The sequence below is a fragment of the Mytilus trossulus genome, chromosome 2, assembly GCF_036588685.1.
Source record: "Mytilus trossulus isolate FHL-02 chromosome 2, PNRI_Mtr1.1.1.hap1, whole genome shotgun sequence".
Lineage (NCBI taxonomy): Eukaryota > Metazoa > Mollusca > Bivalvia > Mytilida > Mytilidae > Mytilus > Mytilus trossulus.
Window position 1 is genome coordinate 87326357 of NC_086374.1, and position 23516 is coordinate 87349872.

Sequence of the window (23516 nt, forward strand, 5' to 3'; positions counted from 1 at the left end):
TAACTGGTATTTGTTGCTTTTCTTCCATGCACTTAACTGATTAAGAACAAAAACCGATTAGCTATGAAACATTTAATATTATGTGCATTTAAATGATGTCTGTTTTATGATTGCATCATAACCTAGTGAGCTGGCATGCAATAATCTGTTTAAATCCATTCAAAACAACAAAAATTTATTCTGAAAATCCAAATTTAAGAATATGCCATGAACATGTTTATTATCTTGAGGTAAAATGATATATTGTGGAACTTTATAATTGACAAGGTTCAAATTAGAGGTAACATACAGTGTATGCAAAACATAAACTGCTTGTTGAATACCTGTATATGAAGACAACATTTTTTTTTCAAAAGGCTCACTTATTAACAGGAAGATTTCCACTCTGGTAAATTTCAAGCTCTGATTTGTTGCTCCTTTAAACAATGCTACAATATTTCATGGGACAGATATACCGACAAAAAAAACTGAAGGATGGACAAATGTAAATCCGGTTATCTCCTCCAAGTATAACTACAAATGACTGATCGTAGAGGTGTTATTACTATGCAAGATTTTATTGAGTATATAATGAAGCAGCAAACACAATATCCCTTTTAACCATAGAGGAAGCTTCTTCCATTTTCTGATAAAAGATTTATTGAGTATATAATGAAGCAGCAAACACAATATCCCTTTTAACCATAGAGGAAGCTTCTTCCATTTTCTGATAAAGAACAGGATCTCCTATAATTCTGGCAGCATTCCTTACATCTCGTAATGTTTCATTAAGTCTCTGTATACATCTCACAATTATTCCTTCTTGTACATCTGTTAAGTTTGTTATCTCAGAAAAGGGCTGAAAAATAGATAAAAATTCATTGGGGTTTTGACAAAGCCTGAAATTTAACAACATGTTTGAGGTCATAGTAAATAGCTGAAATCAGTCTGTATTCCATTGTTTGTTTGTTGTCTTTGTTAGTTTGTATGAAAATATAATCTTGGCGGTATATTGATTTAGAGGAACTTCAATGAAATTTACCTTTAATATAACAAGAAGTAGTTATTCTGACATGAACTATCATGATTATCAAGTACAGGTACATGTACCACAAAATAATTTTACATTTTTCAAAAATCTTATATAAATTGATATAATACATGTATCTTAAACTGGAATCCGCTTGTATTCGCTTCACTCAAACAACCGGTATGGCCCGATTTTTAGGCCAAATTTTGCCCTGGAGATTTGAACGAGATTGGACGATACTTTGTTACATAGCAACGTACAATATCAGAACATGTAAACAAACAGAACAATTTGTTTCCTTTTGCATAGAAAAGCATTAATTAATGGGTCAAATACATCCACATTCTAAATTTAACTAATCTATTGCATTACATTAAGAAAAAATATCGGAAAAGGGTATAAATTTGACAAAAAAATAAAATCCCGCTAAACTGCATGAACGATTTTCGCAAATCAACCTGACGTCATACAAAATGGAAACTTTTGAACTGAAGGCTGTGGTCTCGACAATATATTTTAACCTTTGAAAAAAAGTTCCAACGGATGTTTGGAAGGAAAAAAGATTGTTCCTTCTCATTTGCGATAACATTTCTCGGATTGTAGCATTAAATAAAACTTCATCTGTACAATATGAAGTGCTGTGTAATACACGTAATTTGATTGGTCGACTAATCAGATTCTACAAAAGATCGGCTCACACCGGCTGTCTATGAACAAAGTGTAGTAGTCAGCCGAGAACCAACTTAACATGTATCTATACTTGGTATACATTTTTGGAGGGTAATGCATCCATGCATTACTACTTTTACATGGTCTCTAGTTGAGTTTTCACCTTATTTCTTTTAATTGGTTGATAATGAACATGAATATAAAGGACATTTTAGTCCATAAAGTGTTGTGTATTTGGATGGTAACTTTTCTATCTATCAACAGATCAACAGTTTAATAGACCTAAAGCGTTTTAAATTATTTACCAATCCTCTTGCCCATTCAAAAACAACTTCCATCAAATTAAATTTGAATTCTTCTTCGTAATCTATAGGAGCTTGTATTCCAAACTGTCTCTGGAGAGAGTCAATCTTCCTGGCTATACCAAGGATCTTTTCTTTCCCCTACAAATAATCTCATTTTATTAATGTTTATATAAAAAAAGAAGATCTGGTATTATCGCCAACGAGATAACTATTCACAAAAGACCAAAATAACACTAACATTAACAACTATAGGTACAGCCTTCAACAATGAGCAAAGCCCATACCGCATAGTCAGCTATAAAAGGCCCGAAGTCTTGCCATCAATAGAAATCCTCATTACCAAACAGAAGTGGTAGATAAGTAGAATCATTCATGATTTCACCAACTCAAATGCTTACAATTTATTGATCTATACCTACAATATTCTTTAATAGGCATTTTCTAAGGGTAAAAGTGAGAACTGTTGACTCATTATTACTCGTTGGATACCAACCTTTTGGCATATCGTGGATACAGTTGAACCATGAGAGTAAATGTTCACCTAATTTCAAATTTTCCATAGGTTAACCCTTTCCTCCATGTATTTTTTTCTCTCGCATACTTGATTTGCATAGGATTTTTTCAATAAAAAAAAATCATCAGGTTTAAAGTATTAATGCATTGTGAAAATGAATATTTCATCAATGAAACTCAAGTCAGATATTCTCATGAATAGCCTTTTCATATTAGATACTAATTTTTTTAAGTCTGATGCAAACATTTTGTAGTCAAAGCGTTTCAACTGAAGTACTACACAGGCGTCAAAAGGCGTCATTATGGAGGAAAGGGGGTGGGGTCAAAAAGCGTCATTATGAAGGAAAGGGTTAAGGTGGTACCTAACACTACAGGGAGATAACTCTGTAAAATCAGCTAAATGTTTTAATTACGTTGTGTTGTTAAGGGGGTTCGCGGGTCTAAATCATTTATATAGGATTTCTCTATATTTTTCTATAAATGAACTTTATCTTATAGTTAATAGAAAAATAAAATAAAAAAGTGGGGTCACCGTTCATTTGCGCTCACAATCTGCCTTCGAAAGAAGCATACATTTGTGTAAAAGTGGTTTTTTTCTGTTGAAGTAATAGGAGAAATAAAGTTAATATCGAAATAAAAAAAGAAATTTATTACAGAAATCGCTCAAATTTTACAATAATTTAGTTTAAGTACAGCTTATATGGAAATTATATTAAAAAATATAGGTCACCGATGAGTTGAAAAAGATATTTCAATTTTAAAGCCTTTTTCCACCAAAGGGAGATAATTTGGAACTTTTTCAATGATGTAAACATTTTGAAAGTCATCTGGGGCCAACACGAATTGATTGTTTTGAATTATTTTTGTACCATATGATAAAGTAATAACTACAAAAGATAACAAATAAAATTTGTAATGAAAAACAAATGTTTATTTTTTTTCTGAAATTTTTATACCCTCGAGCCTCCTTAAGTAATATTAAGCTTCTCAATGATCAAAATAAGTGTTTGTCAAACTGCTGAGTAACCAGTGTAATTTTTCTGATAAAATGGTTGGTTCAAATTTTTTGAAATTTTCATATTTTTGTCAAAGGGTCAAAGTAAATACTTTGTCAAAATTTTATGAAAATTAAACGAGCCAAATTAATTTTAGTGAAGGTGTTGGGTACCACCTTAACTGTTTCATTTGATTTCTTAATACAATAGATGTAATCTGCAGGGATACAACCAACATAATCCAATCTCACCTGTACAAGGGTATCAATAAGTTTTGGTTCGGAGGCTCTCTTCTGTTCAAACACAACACATGACATTAATGCAGCAATCTCTGTTGGATGTAACTCAGTCAATGCATTCTCAAATACTAATTCTGTTATCATCAGTTCGTGTGTACTGATCTCACAAGCTACACGACCTTTCAACTGAACTGCATTATGCTCATCTATGTAGTTCAAAGATTTTAGCACCTGAAAAGAAAAAAATCTCAATTTAAATTCAAATATATTTTAATAGATTACCTTAGTTGAACTTAGCAAAAGATTGTTTATATGCAACCAATTTCCTGGTTTTTTTTAGTGAGTATTCATTTTAATAGGCTTTTTTGCATGTAGGAAAGTAATGTAATTTTCAAGAAGAAGTACAAAGGTTACAAGCATGGGGAAAATAAGACTGGCCATCATTAACAATTCTGCCCAACTCATTAAGATATTAACTATTGAATTCAATACTGTAAATTCAGAAATTATTGCGTGCATTTATTATTGCGATTTTCATTTTGTCATTTTAGATTTATATGCGATTTTATTTTTTATGATTTCAAGAATAATCCTGTTTAATTCATATAAAAATTATTTCAAAATGCGAGTTTAAATTATTGCGTTTACAACTCTGTCGCATTTTTCGCAATAAAAGAAACCTCGCATTAATTTCTGAATTTACAGTAGTTTACAATTTCTAAGTTCTATTTTTAATTTACAATTTCATAGGTTAGTAGTTATAACATACCTCAATTCTTTGTTGATATTCTGGAAGCAGCATCAAACTTTCATCAGACAGTAAATATTTCAGATGTCTGTATTTAGTCCTTAATTCCATGTTACTGCTGTGTTCATCAAACTAAAACATAGATGGAATTTGTAACTTTCAAATGTTTTTAAACTCTGTGTAGATGCTAAATTTTCACTCATTCTATTGGATTCAGTCACAAGTTGCTTTTGAAACAAGACTTAGGGTAAATCAGAAAACTGTGGTTAATTTTGAAAAAATTGTATATTTTTGGATACTTGATTTTGTGATTTTGACAAAGTTTACCTATAAGGAATATTGATTTTTTTTACACATATAATTTGTGGTTAATCAATATCCACAGAACCTATGAACATTGTCTCTTTGTCACATTCCTCAGTTCCATTCTCAATTTTACATTTGTACCCAACACATAATGATGAATCCTTAAGTAAATATAATTTTGACTTCCACCAAACACTTATTTGTATCCCCACTGAAAAAAACCCTAATTCTATGTTACAACTATGCATATCAAGCCTCTGGTGATTGCATTTTAAACCAGATGTGAATGTACAACATGAATGGCAGGAGGTTCAATGCTAAATTTGCAAAGTTAAAATATGAATAAGCCCAGACATAATATGCCAGACCAAAATTTTGAATTATTTTCAGGAGTTTTTTTTAGTTTATATAGTGATTTTGTGCTTAAATGAATAAATTTTGCTGATGATAGAAGATGTTTGGTATTCTACAATATCTTATACTATCATATGTTGTACTCTATATAAAAAAGAAGATGTGGTATGATTACCAATGAGACAACTATCCACAAAAGACCAAAATGACACAAACATTAACAACTATAGGTCACAGTACGGCCTTCACTATATTTTATCTAGAGAATAAGTTTAGTAACACTGGATTCTGCATACCCATACAGTAAATGAAATAATTTTGATAGCAATTCTTATTGTGATATCTGCCCAACAGATTTGAATGAAAAATCAATTTTTGTAACTTAAAAAAATGCTGCATACAAGTTATGCTGTCAAAATGTAAGTTTTGATTTTTTTAGAACTTATCCTGAACCAAATTTTGCAATAACAAATCTACAGTATATAAGTGTCTACTCTGTAGCATATATATGTATATATTTTTTTAAATATGTCTGAACAAGTGGCAACTTTTCGTCAGATCCAACCATTGGATCACCAGTGAAGTGATATATGGGCCACAACTGAAAAAACATTTTATATTCATAGCTTCTCTAAATATCATTATGGAAGCAATTTTTTGTTCTTCCCTCCCCTGGATTTGAAATTGAGACAACAACACATGCACTGTGTCCAGCGCTCTAGACCACTTGGACACATATATTTTTATACATATATAAGAAAATTAATAAAAGATAATAACGGTTTCAATACATCACTTTTACTAGTACTTTCACTGCTTTCACAGATCTTTAGGTAATGTGACTTGTATACATAAGTATAATACAAATCAATTTATATATCTGAAGTAGTAGAGTAAAAAAAGATTTGAATGACACTTACATGTTCTTGAAATCTAGGACAGTTTATACATTGAAATGATGTAAATGTCTGCTCCATAGCCTGTATAGATCTAAATTGTTCTACTAATTCAATGTCTCGGATATGCAAATCTTTAACAGGGTCCAGTCCTGGTAGGCCGTCAGAATTAGTTTCTGTTAAACGTAACAATTCTTGGGTTGCTATAGAAACTGATTGGCCAGGAGGATCATCTCTAAAAAAAAAAGTTGAAGAATAATGAAAAACATGGCGAACAAATATTTTTCATGTATTTCGTGGTACAAATGTATAGGTAAACAATTAATTTAAATATCTAACAAAGGATACATTTTTAAAGGCTTGTAAGCAAAATTTGACAAAACAAAGCAAATCCACTATCCACTTATAAATAATATACAAAAGAATCCACAGTATTCATTGATAGGCAAATAAACTCATATAGTTAAGCAGTGTTAAACTTACTTAAATCTAGGCTGTTGTCTTTTCTTTAAGTCATTAATTATTTTATCTGCATCAACTCTTATGGTCTTGGTAGTAACAATGCTAACATTTGCAGCTTTCACTTGAACTAACTCATGCCAGCATGGACTTTCAGGTATAAATAGCGTATTTCCCAACACTGGAGATATTTTATCATATTTAGTCAGATCCTCTTTAGAAAGAGTTACTCCCCTTTTCTCACATATTGCTAAGCAAGTGAATGCCCTTTCATTGTTTGTACCTACTGATGAGTTCAATACAACAGCGACAACATTTTTGCGTAGGTTGTCATTAATTACAATAACACGTCCAGCTGTAAGTGATTTAATGGCTGCTGGATGAGACAAAACAACAGCCTACAAAATAAACAATTAAATATGAATTATTCAATGAAAGAGAGTAAATAAAGTAAGAGGTTACAGTATTATATAGTGTTAAATACTACTTTTTATTTTTTCCATAAGTTATTATCAAAATCTTTTTTTTTTTCACAGGAGGTGTGCAAAAGGGTCATATTTGGACTGAATTTTTACAAAATCATGGTTTTTTTTTGGTCGTATGTGAATGGTTTAAATATCATGTCTTTCAATTATTGTAAAAATTTCTGCAATTTTCAAAGGTTTAAAAAATTTGCATGATCTAGTACATGAAATATTTTTGAAGGCAATCAAGAAAGTCTCCCATGTACACAGATGCCCCATCCGCACTATCATTGTCTATGTTCAGTGGACCGTGAAATTGGGATAAAATTTCTAATTTGGCATTAAAAGTAAAATGATCATTTCATAGGGAACATGTTTACTAAGTTTCAAGTTGATTGGACTTCAACTACATAAAAAACTACCTAGACCCAAAGCTTTAACCTGAAGCGAGACGGACGAACATAATGACGGAAGTACAGACCATAAAATATAATGCCCATAAATGGGGAATAATAAATAGGGCATAAAAAAAATTCTTAAATAATTTTGAGTGAAAAGTATTAAAGATAAACAAGCATTACTGTGATAAATAATTAAGTTGGTATGAAGGAATGTCATGGAGATTGAAATGATATTTAAACTAAAATTATTTTTAAAATGCTAAGATCCATTTACTTTTTAATTTATGCTAATAACCCTGCAGTATACTTTTTAAATGCAAAATGGAAGTGCAGGCTTCCTCATGTATATCACAATTTCATAGGAACCATAATGCAAATAACTTTCCACTGCCTTACCTGTATTTTTTTCTTGAGCTGGTGATAATCTTTACAAGTTTGGTAATACATTTCTAAGTCTATAGAACACATATAACACTCTATATCTTTTACTTTAGCTATTTCTTTATACAGTTTATCCATGTCCTCTTTATGTTTAACTTTATCCTTCTGTGAATGAAACTCAGAAAAACTTCTTTTAATCATGTCCTCAACTTTCAGCTGTTCAACTCTAAGTAGATTTAGTATCATAGAATATGTCAGTCGGAACTGAGATTCCAGTTTGGTTGGTTTTCCCTAAAATAAATCATAATAAGTTTACAGTGGAGCTATGGACAAGATGCCTACCTTACATTGTATGTACAAAGTAATAGTAAAGTATAAGTTGTGCTATGGAAACCCAAAAATCAATGGACCCAAGAAATGAGTACTTGTGCACAGAATCTTCAGATTTCAATGAAACCTGAAAAATAAATAACAGTATATATTTAATTCGCTGGTTATAGATGGGTCATGCATTAAAAAGTGGATACACACAGGAAGACAAAACAGGTGGGATATAGAGACACATTTGGTTACATATAAACAAGAAGATTTGGAATGTTTGTCAATGAGACAACCCTCTACAAGAGACCAAATGACACAAAATTAACAACTATAGGTTACCTTCAACAATGAGCAAGGTCCATACTGCATAGTCAGCTAAAATAGGCATAAAACAATTACAGATTAACTCACCAACATCATTTTCTGTAGATCTGATACCACTGGAATATCTCCTTTACAGAGCATTATAACAGTTCCTGTTGTATCAAGTCCACGTCTTCCAGCACGCCCTGCCATTTGTATATACTCTCCAGGAAGTAGGTCACGGAACCCTGTGCCATCATGTTTACGTGCCGTATCAAACACAACTGTTCTGGCTGGCATATTTAACCCCATAGCAAATGTCTCAGTTGCAAACAGAACCTGCCAATATATTGATACTTGCCATAAACTCTTTAATTTACATTGATTTAAAAGTTAATGGTATGACAAAAAGATGTCACTTTCAGTTTCTAGATAGTAAATAATTTACACACTTGCTTTTATCTAGCCTCAATAACTTATATTTGGTTAAATTATTAGTTCTTTCAAATGTCTCTTTTAAGCATTTTATGGATCTACATTACCATTTACTTGGAACCCATCATATTTAGCCATAAGGAGGGTCTTATTCTTGTTTTATTATGATTCTTTGTTTGTTTTAGAGTAAATTTTATTCTGGTGTTACACATTCAATATTTCAATACACATGTTGAAGTTATCATTGAACCAAGGGTGAAATTGTAAGTCCCAAGATTTTCTTGAAGACATTTCATACAACTTCCACATATCAAGATAGAAATACCAACCAGCTGTACAATTACATTATGAAGTAATGATCAACTACATAGCTGTTCTGTTATATCAAGACTGCTGGTGTACCGGTACTTAAAATTTGCAATACCTTTTCTTGGAATGACATTTGTACCTACCTTGACTAGACCTTTCTGGAACAACATTTCTACTACTTCTTTTAGTATTGGTAATATCCCACTGTGATGGACACCGAGTCCTCTCTTAAGTATGTCTTCCATCTGTGTTATCTGTGTAAATATATAACAAGGTTAAATATAACATGAAAGGCCTGTTTCCAAAATTCAAATTGTGGAACTATTTCATTTCCTGAAGCTTAAAACTTAAATCAAACTAGTTAATCATAAAATATGCACATAAAATTAAACGACTGAAGGCTATCAGTTCTGAGAACTAGTAACTCAAACATGGACTAGGAGGCTGTCCTTTTTTTTCCTTCATTATATGAGATTGCACTCATAGCTTAACTCCGTAAGTTTACTAAAAAAAACCATCATTTACCTGAGGGAGTTTCTGATCAGTTCCTTTCAATCTATTAATAGATTTATGAAAGAATATATGTATTTCACTTTTTTCCTTCTGGTCAGTAAGATCCAAACTTCCCAGATTATTTGCTGTTTCTTCTATTCTCTTCTTAGAGAATATAAATGATACCACAGGTAGTTTGTCCTTCTTTTTCAACATATCAATCAGGGAAATCCAGATATTTTTGTCCTGAAAATGAAAAAAAACAAACAATATTCAATTGTTAATGACTTCTACATGTGGATTCATTTATTTTCATTGGTTCAAATGTTCGTGTTTTGAGTAGATTTTTTTAATGAAGATCTTTTTTGAAGTTTTGCCAATTTGTGCTTACAACTCTTTATCAAATTTACACCTTTTTGAATATCTCCATTTGGGGTTAACCTACATCTAAAAAATTCATAAGAATTGGTGTCACACAAATAACTATGAATCCACACAAATGGTTGATACCTCTGACTTATAAACCAGAACTAATATTTGTTCTGATGATATTTGACAATGCCCCTAAATGCATGAATGATATTCTCTTAAACCAAAGTTTTTGACGGAAATGCAACCAACTCCTAAGTGGTCTATTAAATTACCTGATTTGGATGACCTCCCCTTTGTCCTTTTGCTCCAAAATTTTGTGATGCCTTACTAGTTCGTTCTTTCTTGGCATCCACTGCCTTGTTATACCTGTGTAAAAGTTATGACAAGGAAATATCAGAACAATATCAATTAATATTCAAACATGTCAGACATTCCCACCACAAAGACTATCACAAAAACAATTGTAGCACCTACACCACATTTCTATTACCAGGACATTGATAAAGAATACATAATAAATATATTGATTGTCTTCAAAGGATCCCTTTAATATAAATACCCTCCAATCTAGAACTGTTTCTCATGGTCAACTATGAGAGGCAACTGACAACTAGTTTAATAATTGTTCTCAATATACAGAAAGTCTGCAAATCACCCTTTTATAATACATACCCTCCAATCTGGAATTGTTTCTTATGATCCAGTATAAGGAATAATTGACTGCTAGTTTTATTACTGTTTCCTGTGTATAGATAATGCTCCAAAGGTACTGGTCTCTTAAGGGTACTAATCACATAAATCTTCTTCCTTTTTGTTCTCCTATCAATATAAATATATAAACACAATTTACTCTGAATTCATTTACTAATGTGGGTACAAATTTTGTGGATTTAGAAAAATACATTTTCATGGATGTTTAATTTCGTTGTTTTGGCAAGGTCTGCATATACTCCTTAAGAAAATTGTAATTCGTTTTAATTTAAAATATTTAAATTTGTGATTCACCTGTACCAAAGAGATCCACAAAAATTGGTGTCCAATGAATATAAATGAATCAATAATACTGTCCTGTAATATGGCTAATACATGATGAAAAACAGTTGGTTTCAAGGTCCAAAGATGATCAATAGGAACAAAAATTATCAAACAAAATGAGATGAGTCCAGCAAAGATACCAAGATTTAAATTTTGTATGCCAGACAAGCATCTGGTCTACACGGGCAAACGAACGGACAGACAGACGAACGGACGCACAGACCAGAAAACATAATGCCCCTCTACTATCGTACGTTGGGCATAAAAAAGTAAATCAGGACAAAAAAAGTATACAGTTGACCAGCACTGTGGACACACATTCAACAAGAATGTGTCCAAAGTACACGGATGCCCCACTCGCACTATAATTTTCCATGTTCAATGGACCATGAAATTGGGTAAAAAATCTAATGTGGCATTAAAATTAAAAAGATCATACCATAGGGAAGATGTGCTCTAAGTTTCAAGTTGATTGGACTTCATCATCATCAAAAACTACCTTGACCAAAAACTTTAACCTGAAACTCACACTTTCATTTTCTATGTTCAGTGGACCGTGAAATTGGGGCCAAAAGTCTAACTTGGCTTTAAATTTAGAAAGATCATATCAAAAGGAACATGTGTACTAAGTTTCAAGTTGATTGGACTTCAGCTTCATCAAAAACTACCTTGACCAAAAACTTTAACCTGAATCTTGACAGACGGACAAATGGACAGACAAACGAACAGACAGACAGACAGACAAACAAACAGACAGACGGATGAACGGACGCACAAACCAGAAAACATAATGCCCCTCTACTATCGTAGGTGGGGCATAAAAACGTTTTGCCAAATACAGCCAAGGAAATCTACTCCTGGGGTAGAAAATCCTTAACATTTTTTCACAGACATATATGTATCATTTAAGGTCTTACCCAATCCAATCTGCAAACTCTAGGGTATTGGGTACAGTAGCACTCAGTAAAATGATGTTTACATGCTGAGGCAACATGATGAGTACTTCCTCCCACACAACTCCTCTCTGTTAAATAAATATCAATACTGTAGTGTTTTAAATTTACATTCAAATTGAGGTAATATAAAATTATCTCCCTTTCGTCTTTTCTAAAAAAAATCAATGTAGTCAAGTTGTTGACCTTAGTTGATGTCAGTCATATGTCATATCTTATTTTTTGTGTGTGTAATGTTATAAGCATAATTCAGTCTTTTATTGTTTTCTGTTGGATTTGTTTCAAGCTTCTCTAGGGTATGAATTTTTGTTTTGTTTAAGCCATTTCACATCATTGTAAATAGAATTACTCTGATTGGCTGAATACGCGAAGGAGGGTTGCAATTACCTTATTTAAAGAAAACCACAGTCATGCCATCACTTTATTTCTTTATTTCTTTCCAGAATTATCATGATACAGTTAAGTGCAAATGGCTTTTATCCAAATCTATATAACAATAATGTGTTTTTACACTCTACATTTACAATGGTTCTTACCTCAGCATCATTTATGTAATGTACCTCATCAAAGATGACCCATTCCAGATCTCTGATCACATCTGATCCATTGTATAACATTGACCTAAAATTAAAAGATAAAATATCTTACATAATGTAAAAGCCTTACTGAGCAAGTTCACTTACCAACAAACCCTACATCAACAATATACAGATATATTAATTCCTCTTCCCTATTCTGCATTACAAAATTTAGTAATATCAGCACTTGTAATCGATTGAATAATAAAAATGCTGCTCCACTTCTTTATGTTTTGTCAAGTCTGTACAGGGAATTAGTGCTATACCAAATCCGTTTTTTTCCCTATACTCATACTGCTACTTGGTATTCTAATGCAACAAGGTTTGTAACATTCATTTTGATTGGATAATGTCACTAATTTTCATGGCATCAATTGACAATTGATGCTATGGAAGGTACGCGCAAGCACAGAGGATATATGATAGATTTTAAATACATGTTTTAACGTTGTTTTCTGTCAGTTTTATTAGAATGGAGTTAACAATATTGTATTTTAAGCTCATATGACATCAATTGGTGATTTGATGGTCGCAAATACCTGTTTACTGTCTCAGCTAATGCATTGCCAGTAAACTTAATTTGAGACCATCAAATCACCAATTGATGCCGTGGGAGCTTAAAATACAATACAGTTATCTCCTAAATGTCAGCACAGGATATAAGATAGACACTGGTAGCGGATTATGACATATCTTGATACAAACACTTCTCAATAACAGTGCCCTGAGATAACATGCAAACACTACACACCTAAGAATTTCAGTGGTCATTATAAGACTAATACTACTCACCTGAGAATTTCAGTGGTCATTATAAGATAAATACTACACACCTAAGATATTCAGTGGTCATTATAAGATAAATACTACACACCTAAGAATTTCAGTGATCATTATAAGACTAATACTACACACCTGAGAATTTCAGTGGTCATTATAAGACTAATACTACACACCTGAGAATTTCAATGGTCATTATAAGACTAATACTACACACCTGAGAATTTCAGTGGTCATTATAAGACTAATACTACTAACCTGAGAATTTCAGTGGTCATTATAAGACTAATACTACACACCTGAGAATTTCAGTCGTCTTTATAAGATAAATACTACACACCTGAGAATTTCAGTGGTCATTATAAGACTAATACTACACACCTGAGAATTTCAGTCGTCTTTATAAGATAAATACTACACACCTGAGAATTTCAGTGGTCATTATAAGACTAATACTACACACCTAAGAATTTCAGTGGTCATTATAAGACTAATACTACACACCTGAAAATTTCAGTGGTCATTATAAGACTAATACTACACACCTGAGAATTTCAGTCGTCATTATTAGACTAATACTACACACCTGAGAATTTCAGTGGTCATTATAAGACTAATACTACACACCTGAGAATTTCAGTGGTCATTATAAGACTAATACTACACACCTGAGAATTTCAGTGGTCATTATAAGACTAATACTACACACCTGAGAATTTCAGTCGTCTTTATAAGATAAATACTACACACCTGAGAATTTCAGTGGTCATTATAAGACTAATACTACACACCTGAGAATTTCAGTCGTCTTTATAAGATAAATACTACACACCTGAGAATTTCTGTGGTCATTATAAGACTAATACTACACACCTAAGAATTTCAGTGGTCATTATAAGACTAATACTACACACCTGAAAATTTCAGTGGTCATTATAAGACTAATACTACACACCTGAGAATTTCAGTGGTCATTATAAGACTAATACTACACACCTGAGAATTTCAGTCGTCTTTATAAGATAAATACTACACACCTGAGAATTTCAGTGGTCATTATAAGACTAATACTACACACCTGAGAATTTCAGTCGTCTTTATAAGATAAATACTACACACCTGAGAATTTCTGTGGTCATTATAAGACTAATACTACACACCTAAGAATTTCAGTGGTCATTATAAGACTAATACTACACACCTGAAAATTTCAGTGGTCATTATAAGACTAATACTACACACCTGAGAATTTCAGTGGTCATTATAAGACTAATACTACACACCTGAGAATTTCAGTGGTCATTATAAGACTAATACTACACACCTGAAAATTTCGGTGGTCATTATAAGACTTAATACTACACACCTGAGAATTTCAGTGGTCATTATAAGACTAATACTACACACCTAAGAATTTCAGTGGTCATTATAAGACTAATACTACACACCTGAGAATTTCAGTGGTCATTATAAGACTAATACTACACACCTGAGATATTCAGTGGTCATTATAAGACTAATACTACACACCTGAGAATTTCAGTGGTCATTATAAGACTAATACTACACACCTGAGAATTTCAGTCATCATTATAAGACTAATACTACACACCTGAGAATTTCAGTGGTCATTATAAGACTAATACTACACACCTGAGAATTTCAGTGGTCATTATAAGACTAATACTACTCACCTGAGAATTTCAGTGGTCATTATAAGACTAATACTACTCACCTGAGAATTTCAGTGGTCATTATAAGACTAATACTACACACCTGAGAATTTCAGTGGTCATTATAAGACTAATACTACACACCTGAGAATTTCAGTGGTCATTATAAGACTAATACTACACACCTGAGAATTTCAGTGGTCATTATAAGACTAATACTACACACCTGAGAATTTCAGTGGTCATTATAAGACTAATACTACACACCTGAGAATTTCAGTGGTCATTATAAGACTAATACTACACACCTGAGAATTTCAGTGGTCATTATAAGACTAATACTACACACCTGAGAATTTCAGTGGTCATTATAAGACTAATACTACACACCTGAGAATTTCAGTGGTCATTATAAGACTAATACTACACACCTGAGAATTTCAGTGGTCATTATAAGACATGCACTTTCTTGATGGATCTGAACATCTCCTGTTATCAATCCCACATCAACAAAGGTCTGTTTAAAGTCTCTGTACTTTTGGTTTGACAAAGCTTTGATTGGAGATGTGTAAATTGTCCTATAATATAAAATGGTTAATCAAAGATTTGATCAAGATATATAATAAAAGAATACAAAATATAAATGAAACAGCAACCCAAAATAGAAATTCTCCAAAGATATCATCTGTATTGCTGTACCATTGTCATATGGATATTTTGTTAGTTTTTCCTCCAGTATTTTCAAACAGAGGCAGTGGATTTGAATAACAACTGCTGTCCTAAAATCCTAGCATCATATCAACTGTACTGGCACCATGGTAAAAAATATAGCGAAGTTTGTACAAGCAATGGTAAAAGCATATTCAGCTATAGCTGTCCTCCCTGAGTTATGAAGTGAAAGTATTAATGTTGTATTTACATACCTTGTCATATGTTTGAGTGGCAGGGCAATATAATTCACATTTGATATTACCCTGCTGAGTTTTCATTGACATACCTTGTCATGTGTTTGAAAGCCAGGGCAATAGCTTAATTCAGCTTTGATATTACCCCGCTGAGTTTTTATGGACAAACCTTGTCATGTGTTTGAGTGACAGGGCAATAGCATATTCAGCTTTGATATTACCCCGCTGAGTTTTTATGGACAAACCTTGTCATGTGTTTGAGTGACAGGGCAATAGCATATTCAGCTTTGATATTACCCCGCTGAGTTTTTATGGACATACCTTGTCATGTGTTTGAGTGACAGGGCAATAGCATATTCAGCTTTGATATTACCCCGCTGAGTTTTTATGGACAAACCTTGTCATGTGTTTGAGTGACAGGGCAATAGCATATTCAGCTATAACAGTCTTCCCAGCTGATGTGTGTGCTGCTATAAAGACACTATCATGATTCTCTAAGTGAAGTATAGCTTGCTTCTGGAAGACATCCAATTCAAAGGGCCACTGAAACAAAAACAAATACTTTTTTGTCCAACCATTAACTAAATTCATCAGCCATATCAGAATACTATTACATAAATCATCCATGATATCATCAAAGGTAAAGTCATGTTTTGGTTAGTTTAAAGAGATCTTTCATGAATGTTTAACAAAGCAGTCTGCACAAACACTACATTTTCATTCATCATTAGCAAAGAAACTATCCTATGTTACAGGTCATATTAGGAACAATTTTATTATTGTGATAATCAAGATGGTTCATATTTTTGATGACCAATTAGAAACCTACATTTAATGGTACCTTTGTTGCTGACCTATATTCCAATGGAATTCAGGGCAGTAAACGAGTGATTTAATGGTAAAAAAGAAAGGTCTACATCAATTCTATATTCCAACTGCTTGAGTATTTTCTTACCTTATAGGCCATATCAGGAATCCTCTTGTAGAAGTCATCCACTGGGTGATCTATATCCACATTAATGGCCCATTCCTCCTTGACTGGGGCTGGTGCAGGTTTAGTTTCAGCTGCATTGCTAGTAGGAATTGTAGCCTATAATAAAATATCTGTCATCAAACAAAATGATAAAACCAACATCCAGCAGATTTTATTGAAATTTTCTCTATAGAAGATTATTAATTATTGTATTGTAATTGTTATCTGAGAAGGCATATAATTGAAGATCTTTCCAGATGTTTAAAAAAAGTATGGGACCAAATAATTATATTCATATTCAAGACAAAAGAGACAATTACAGAATACACTACAAACAAGAGGCTGTCACAACGACAGCAAACCGGATTTATTAACATTTATTTGTGTCCTGCAAATATCACAAGAACCATATCTGATGAACAGTGAAAGTAAAAATCGTCATTATTAAACTAGACCTCTATTTTGTCATCAGTAACAACATATATAAATTTCAAAAGCTTTGGTTGAATGGTTCATGATAAATTGCACGGACACGACTGGAAACACCATTTTTCAATATTTCAAGAACCATAACTCCTGAACGGTAAAATTCAAAATCGTCGTTATTAAACTTGACCTTCATTTTGTCATCAGTAACAACATATTTAAATTTGGGAAGATTTGGTAGAACAGTTCATGCGTAAATGCATGGACACGACTGGAAACTCCATTTTTCCATCTTTCAAGAACCACAACTCCTGAACGGTAAAAGTCAAAATCACCATTATTAAACTTGACCTTCATTTAGTTGTCAGTAACAACATATTAAAATTTTAAAAGCTTTGGTTGAATGGTTCATGAGTGACTGCAAGGACACGACTGGAAACTCCATTTTTTCCATCTTTCAAGAACCATAACTCCTGAACGGTAAAAGTCATAATCGCCATTATTGAACTTGACTTTAATTTAGTTGTCAGTAACAACATATTAAAATTTTAAAAGCTTTGGTTGAAAGGTTTATGAGTTAATGCATGGACACGACTGGAAACTCCATTTTTCCATCTTTCAAGAACCATAACTCCCGAACGGTAAAAACCAAAATCGCCATTATTGAACTTGACCTTCATTTATTTTTCAGTAACAACATATTAAAATTTGGGAAGATTTGGTAGAACAGTTCATGCGCAAATGCATGGACAGGACTGGAAACTCCATTTTTCCATCTTTCAAGAACCATAACTCCTGAATGGTAAAAGTCAAAATCGCCATTATTGAACTTGACTTTCATTTAGTTGTCAGTAACAACATATTAAAATTTTAAATGCTTTGGTTGAACGGTTCATGAGTGACTGCATGGACACGACTGGAATCTCCATTTTTCCATCTTTCAAGAACCATAACTCCTGAATGGTAAAAGTCAAAATCCCCATTATTGAACTTGACTTTCATTTAGTTGTCAGTAACAACATATTAGAATTTTAAATGCTTTGGTTGAACGGTTCATGAGTAAATGCACGGACAACATTTGATTGTCGCTAGCCCGCCCGCTCGGCCGCCTGACCGCCCAGCCACTATATACATCCCCAAATCAATAACCGACATTTTTGTCCCAAAAATCCGGTTAAAAATAACTTGAACTGCAAAAACTACATTCTACACCAAGCAGTTGACCATACAAATGATACTATTTTAAGGCAAAAGTTTACCTAAAAAATATCTTCAACAAATTACAAATTTTCTATAGGCTTGTAGTATGAGATTTTGACAAAACTATAAAATCAAATACTCACACAAATGTAGGTATTTCTCAAAAAATTGGTACTCAAGAAAATAAATGAATCACAGTATGCACTATAGGGATGTTCACTCAAATTTAAAACAATAAGAAAATGTTAAAACTTACAGAGACAATTTCATCAATATTTTCACTTCCAGATACTGTGATTGGTTCACTTGTCTCCTGTAAACAAAGAAAATTTTGACAACTTTAGTGGTAAATAAAATTATCTGTATTGGTACACAAAACAACAATCTTGAGGTTTTTTTTATGAATGAGTTACACCTAGGTCAATTGACATAAACAACATTTACCAACAATGAGTTCTTACTGTGGTGTTATAACATGAGCATTGTGACATAGAAAATTTACATAAAAGTGCATGAATTTAAAAGCCGTTTATATCTGAGGTCAGGAAGTTGAATGAGAGACTAAATTTTTTACAAGTCTGGTCATAGCTAATTAACTATTTAGTCTTTAGTTTTTTTCTATGTTGTGTTTTTTGTACTGTTGTCGTTTTTTTTCATGACTTTGTCACTTTGTCAGTATATTTTATACTTATGAGTGTGAATATCCCTATGGTATCTATCACATCTTTTGTAATTCTAACCTCTTCAGAAGCCACTTTAACCTCTTCTTCATCTTTATCCCAGTCGCCTAAATCATCAAAGTCCTGGGTCAGGATATCTGTTAGATTTATAACAGTGGGTGTGGTCTCTTCTAAGGTTGGCACTTCTAGACTAGACTCTTCTTTGGAATTTGTAGTCTTAAATGTCATTCCAGAACTCATACCAGGGGCTACTGTTAGAAAATCTAAAACAGAAATATTCCATTAAATATCATTTATTCATTGTAGAACATACAATGGACCACTCTTAAAAAATGTAAAATCGTGTCCTATGGAAAGTATAAATACAACCTGCTAACAGCTAAATTAAGAAATATATTTCATTTCCTTACAATAAAAACACCACAGTAATATCCTATTTCACAATAAACATCAGTAGCTATCTGTGCTACACATTGATGTTTTTTTCCCTTTTTCATCAAGGAATCAAGACAAGTAACTAATGTGTGTCCATGTTTGCAAGGTTGGTATTCTGAAGAGGTTCAAAATTTTGAATTTAAACAGAGGATATTATTTGGGGTTTCATCATTATCAGATTTGATCAACAAATTTTCTACTTTATAGTAAAAAAAACACATTCAAATCTGCAAAAATTATAATAAAAAAAAAACCGTCTAAAACATCATTATCTTTATTATTTGTATTTATTACAAATAATAAGATAATATGAATAAAATATTTAAAAATATATATCAATGTCTCCAACATTTGTTGTCCAATGTTCATAAAAAATTATGTTCATACCTTTTTCCAGAAGTAAATTATCAAATGAAGAATTTTCATTCAAGTTATCTATATCTGGTTCATCTAGACCTCCTGAAAAATACAAGATACATTATCTTTTAATTACTTTTCATCAGAAGAATCGGTGAGATGTAGAGCTAGACATATGGTTAATAAAAAAACTTTTTTTTTATAAAGCTATTGACCTATATATATTTTTTTGTTTTTAAAGTTTGCTTCATCGGAATACAGTCTCATTGATGTATGACACAATTACTTTATTGACATTTTTATAACCTACAGCTTTCAGAAAGAGATAAGGATTCTCCATAAATCAGTTTCTCAGAACTGTAGTTGGGAATACCACAAGGATTTCAAGGGCAACACTGTTGAAGTGAACATATGATAAAACATTTGGTGTTATCTCCCTTCATTGAATTCAATCTATCAAATTATTAGAAGTAAGCATGTATAATTTAATCCTCCTTATCTAACTCCTATTGAAATCCCATCTTTCATTTAAGCTCATTCAAAATATGACAAGGACATGATATTTTTTCAGTTAAATATGTATTCCATATAATGCTGAGTTCACACGTAATTCAATTCGCATTAACTAAGTCGCATTGAAATGTTTTACGCCCTAACGTCAATTCTAGTTCGAATTGCAATGTGCGTCAAATTCGCTTTACTGTCCAACTGACGTTAACTTTTAATTCATATTCACAAAAGCGTATTTCTAATGCGAATTGCCAATTTGGTTATCCAATTCGAATTAATTCAAAATAAAAAAGAAGAGTGTGTGAACGCGATTAGCGAATTCGATTTGAATTCAATTCGAATTAAAAGCACTTGTGAACAAGGCAAAAAATTTACTTTTCAAAGGATAGCCTACAGCATAGTGATGTTGACCATAGGCCTGTTTCATGCATACCTTAGCAAGTCCATATTGAAGAGTGTACTGGATCTTCTTATACTATATAGTTGTCTTACCTGGCCAGAAAGGATTATGTGTGCTGTATCCCCTGACATCCAACATAACTGGTCCAGGTTGTCTTTTAAGGGACAATGAATTTCTGGCATTTTCACTGATATTAGCAAGATATTCCTAAAATAGTATATTAAACCTATACCTGTGTTTTACTATAAATTCCAATAAGTTACCAGTCCACAAAAGTACACAGCTTTCATTGGATTATTATAAGTATAACTGTAAAATGTACACAATAATTAAATTTAGCACAGGATTAGAAGTTTTAAAAACAATTTTCACTGATTTCCTTTTCATTTGTTTGAGGATATCCGTAGGACATTTTGTTGTGATGCCAACATATTTCTGTTTGGTTTAAATTTTAACTATTTTGGGCTATGAAACATAAATTATCCATACTTTAATTATGCATGTTACTGAGTGTCTTTTCTTACCTATTCTGACATCAGACTCTGACTTCTTTTAAACTGAGTTTTATTGTGGGTATTGCTGTGTGTTTGTTTAATTATTCTACATTGGCTAGATGTATAGAGGACGGGTAGAAAAACAAAATATGTTTAACCCTCCACATTTTGCACCTCAGGAGCCTCTGTTAGTCTTGTACGTTTTTTAAATTTAGTCCCTGTATATGTTTAGTTTAGTTCAACATTCATTTAATGGAACTAGTACACATTTTTGTTTAGGGACCAGATGAAGTATGCCTCTTTGTGAGGGATTTTCTGGCTATGTTGAAGACCAATTGTTGGCTTTCAACTGTTTTCTGCTCTGTGATAGGATTGTTGTCTCTTTGACACATTCCCCATTTCCATTCTCAATTTTATATAGAAAATTTACCTCTTTATAACCTAACAATACACCGGTGGTAGGATTTCTCACTACATCTATCTTGGTTTGACAAGGACAAACATCTGAAGAGAACAAATTCTCTGGGCAAGGTTCTCTTTTCCAAAATCTATAAATTAAAATTTATATTACACATTTTTTTTCATAAACATATCATACAGGAAACAAATTACACAATATATCAATATGATGAAACTGAAATTATATGACTTCCCAACTTCTTTTTAATTTCTGTTTACACTGTTGCTACAGTAAATTGTTAATTAACCAAAAATATGTTAATATTATAAAGCTGAATTACCAAACTGAGAATAAAATCTAGACCAACAAAATAATAATTAACAGCTAAAAATGAAGAATAAATATTAACAACTCTCTGTAAATATGGTAATTTTCTCACTTTCTATTGATTTCTGTTCCCTGTGTTCATACTTCCTTAATTCAAACTTGTGGTGATTAGTAAGTAGATTCACATAAGACTTACAGATACTTATTAATATTATTGACAGATAATTCACAGGCTTACTTTTGACTTCTGTTGATACTATTAATAGGCAGGTCATCTATGCATGTCAGATATTCTTCTAATTCTTCTTTCCATTCATCCATAGCTGTCATCTTCTATAAAAGATTAAACAAAAACTAGTCTTGTGATGAAGATATTGATATTTATTTTGATCTTTTGCTCCATTTACATTCTCCTAAAAATTAAGTATTCAATAAAGTTGTACTTAGTTTTAATTTTAACTCTATAATTAAAATCTTACTGTTTCAAACATGTCAAAACCAGTATAAGTGGTATGATGGCCAATGAGAAAACTGTCCACCATGATAACCATAAAATAAATAGTCCTTCTCTGAATATTCTGTGCAGTGAGTTTGTGTACTTCAATGTTAAATCATAATACAGTTGCCTACTTGTTTCTTAAGTTAGAATCAAAACTCATTAAATGTTATTATAATACATACACTATTGTTTCAGATTAGCGTGAAGGTTTCCTACCATTAAAAAGATTAATCCGACTGCAATTGTTTAAACCTGTCCTATAAGTCAGTAATCTGATGTTCAGTAGTTGTTGTTTGTTGATGTGGTTCATAAGTGTTTCTCGTTTCTTGATTTTTCATATGGTTTTACTCTAGTAATTTTTTGGGGCCCTTTATGGGTTGCTATTCGGTGTGAACCAAGGCTCTGTGTTGAAGGCCGTACCTTGACCTATAATAATTTACTTTTATAAATTGTAACTTGGACAGAGAGTTTTGTCATTGGCACTTATACCACATCTTCATATATCTATATACAATATAATTAATCAAATCTCTTTGAACAGTTAAAACTTTTGCATTGTGAATATTTAAAAGAAAAGACATGCTCTTAGGCAGTCAGTGATCCCCTTAAGAACATTTCTGGATCTGCCACCGCATTGGATATTTGTGTATCCTGCATAATCAAGAGAACACACATGTTTCTTTCTTACTATCAAATGAAGGGTGTCTAAGTAAAGGATTAAGTGACTAGTGTAATGTAATAAATAAAATCCATGTTATTTAAACTATTGTCTAGCCCTGAGCTATGTAAATAAGAAGATGTGATATAGAAGAGGGCAAAAATGGCCTTTCCCGTCAGCTGTCAAAAGGTCATTTTCACTACCGTAAGTGTCAAACTGGTAATAATTTTACTGTGAAAGTTCTCAATAATTATTGTTACTG

The 23516-nt window shown here is 32.1% G+C and overlaps 1 protein-coding gene across 1 annotated transcript; it reads right to left on the minus strand.

Moving 5' to 3' along the window:
• Window positions 1–57: 57 nt before the first annotated feature.
• LOC134708244 (superkiller complex protein 2-like) lies at window positions 58–22419 on the minus strand. The gene is made up of 23 exons (XM_063568630.1): window positions 22336–22419; window positions 21801–21918; window positions 20969–21083; window positions 19997–20068; window positions 19235–19437; window positions 18751–18807; window positions 16851–16985; window positions 16293–16438; window positions 15422–15568; window positions 12496–12580; window positions 11924–12030; window positions 10644–10790; window positions 10244–10337; window positions 9633–9845; window positions 9251–9361; window positions 8472–8702; window positions 7755–8030; window positions 6518–6891; window positions 6059–6269; window positions 4500–4610; window positions 3743–3961; window positions 1984–2121; window positions 58–838 (listed from the first exon to the last, which is right to left on the minus strand). The coding sequence occupies exons 1-23, from the start codon at window positions 22416–22418 to the stop codon at window positions 638–640; spliced, it is 3594 nt and encodes a 1197-aa protein (XP_063424700.1). The 5' UTR covers window position 22419; the 3' UTR covers window positions 58–637.
• Window positions 22420–23516: the final 1097 nt, after the last annotated feature.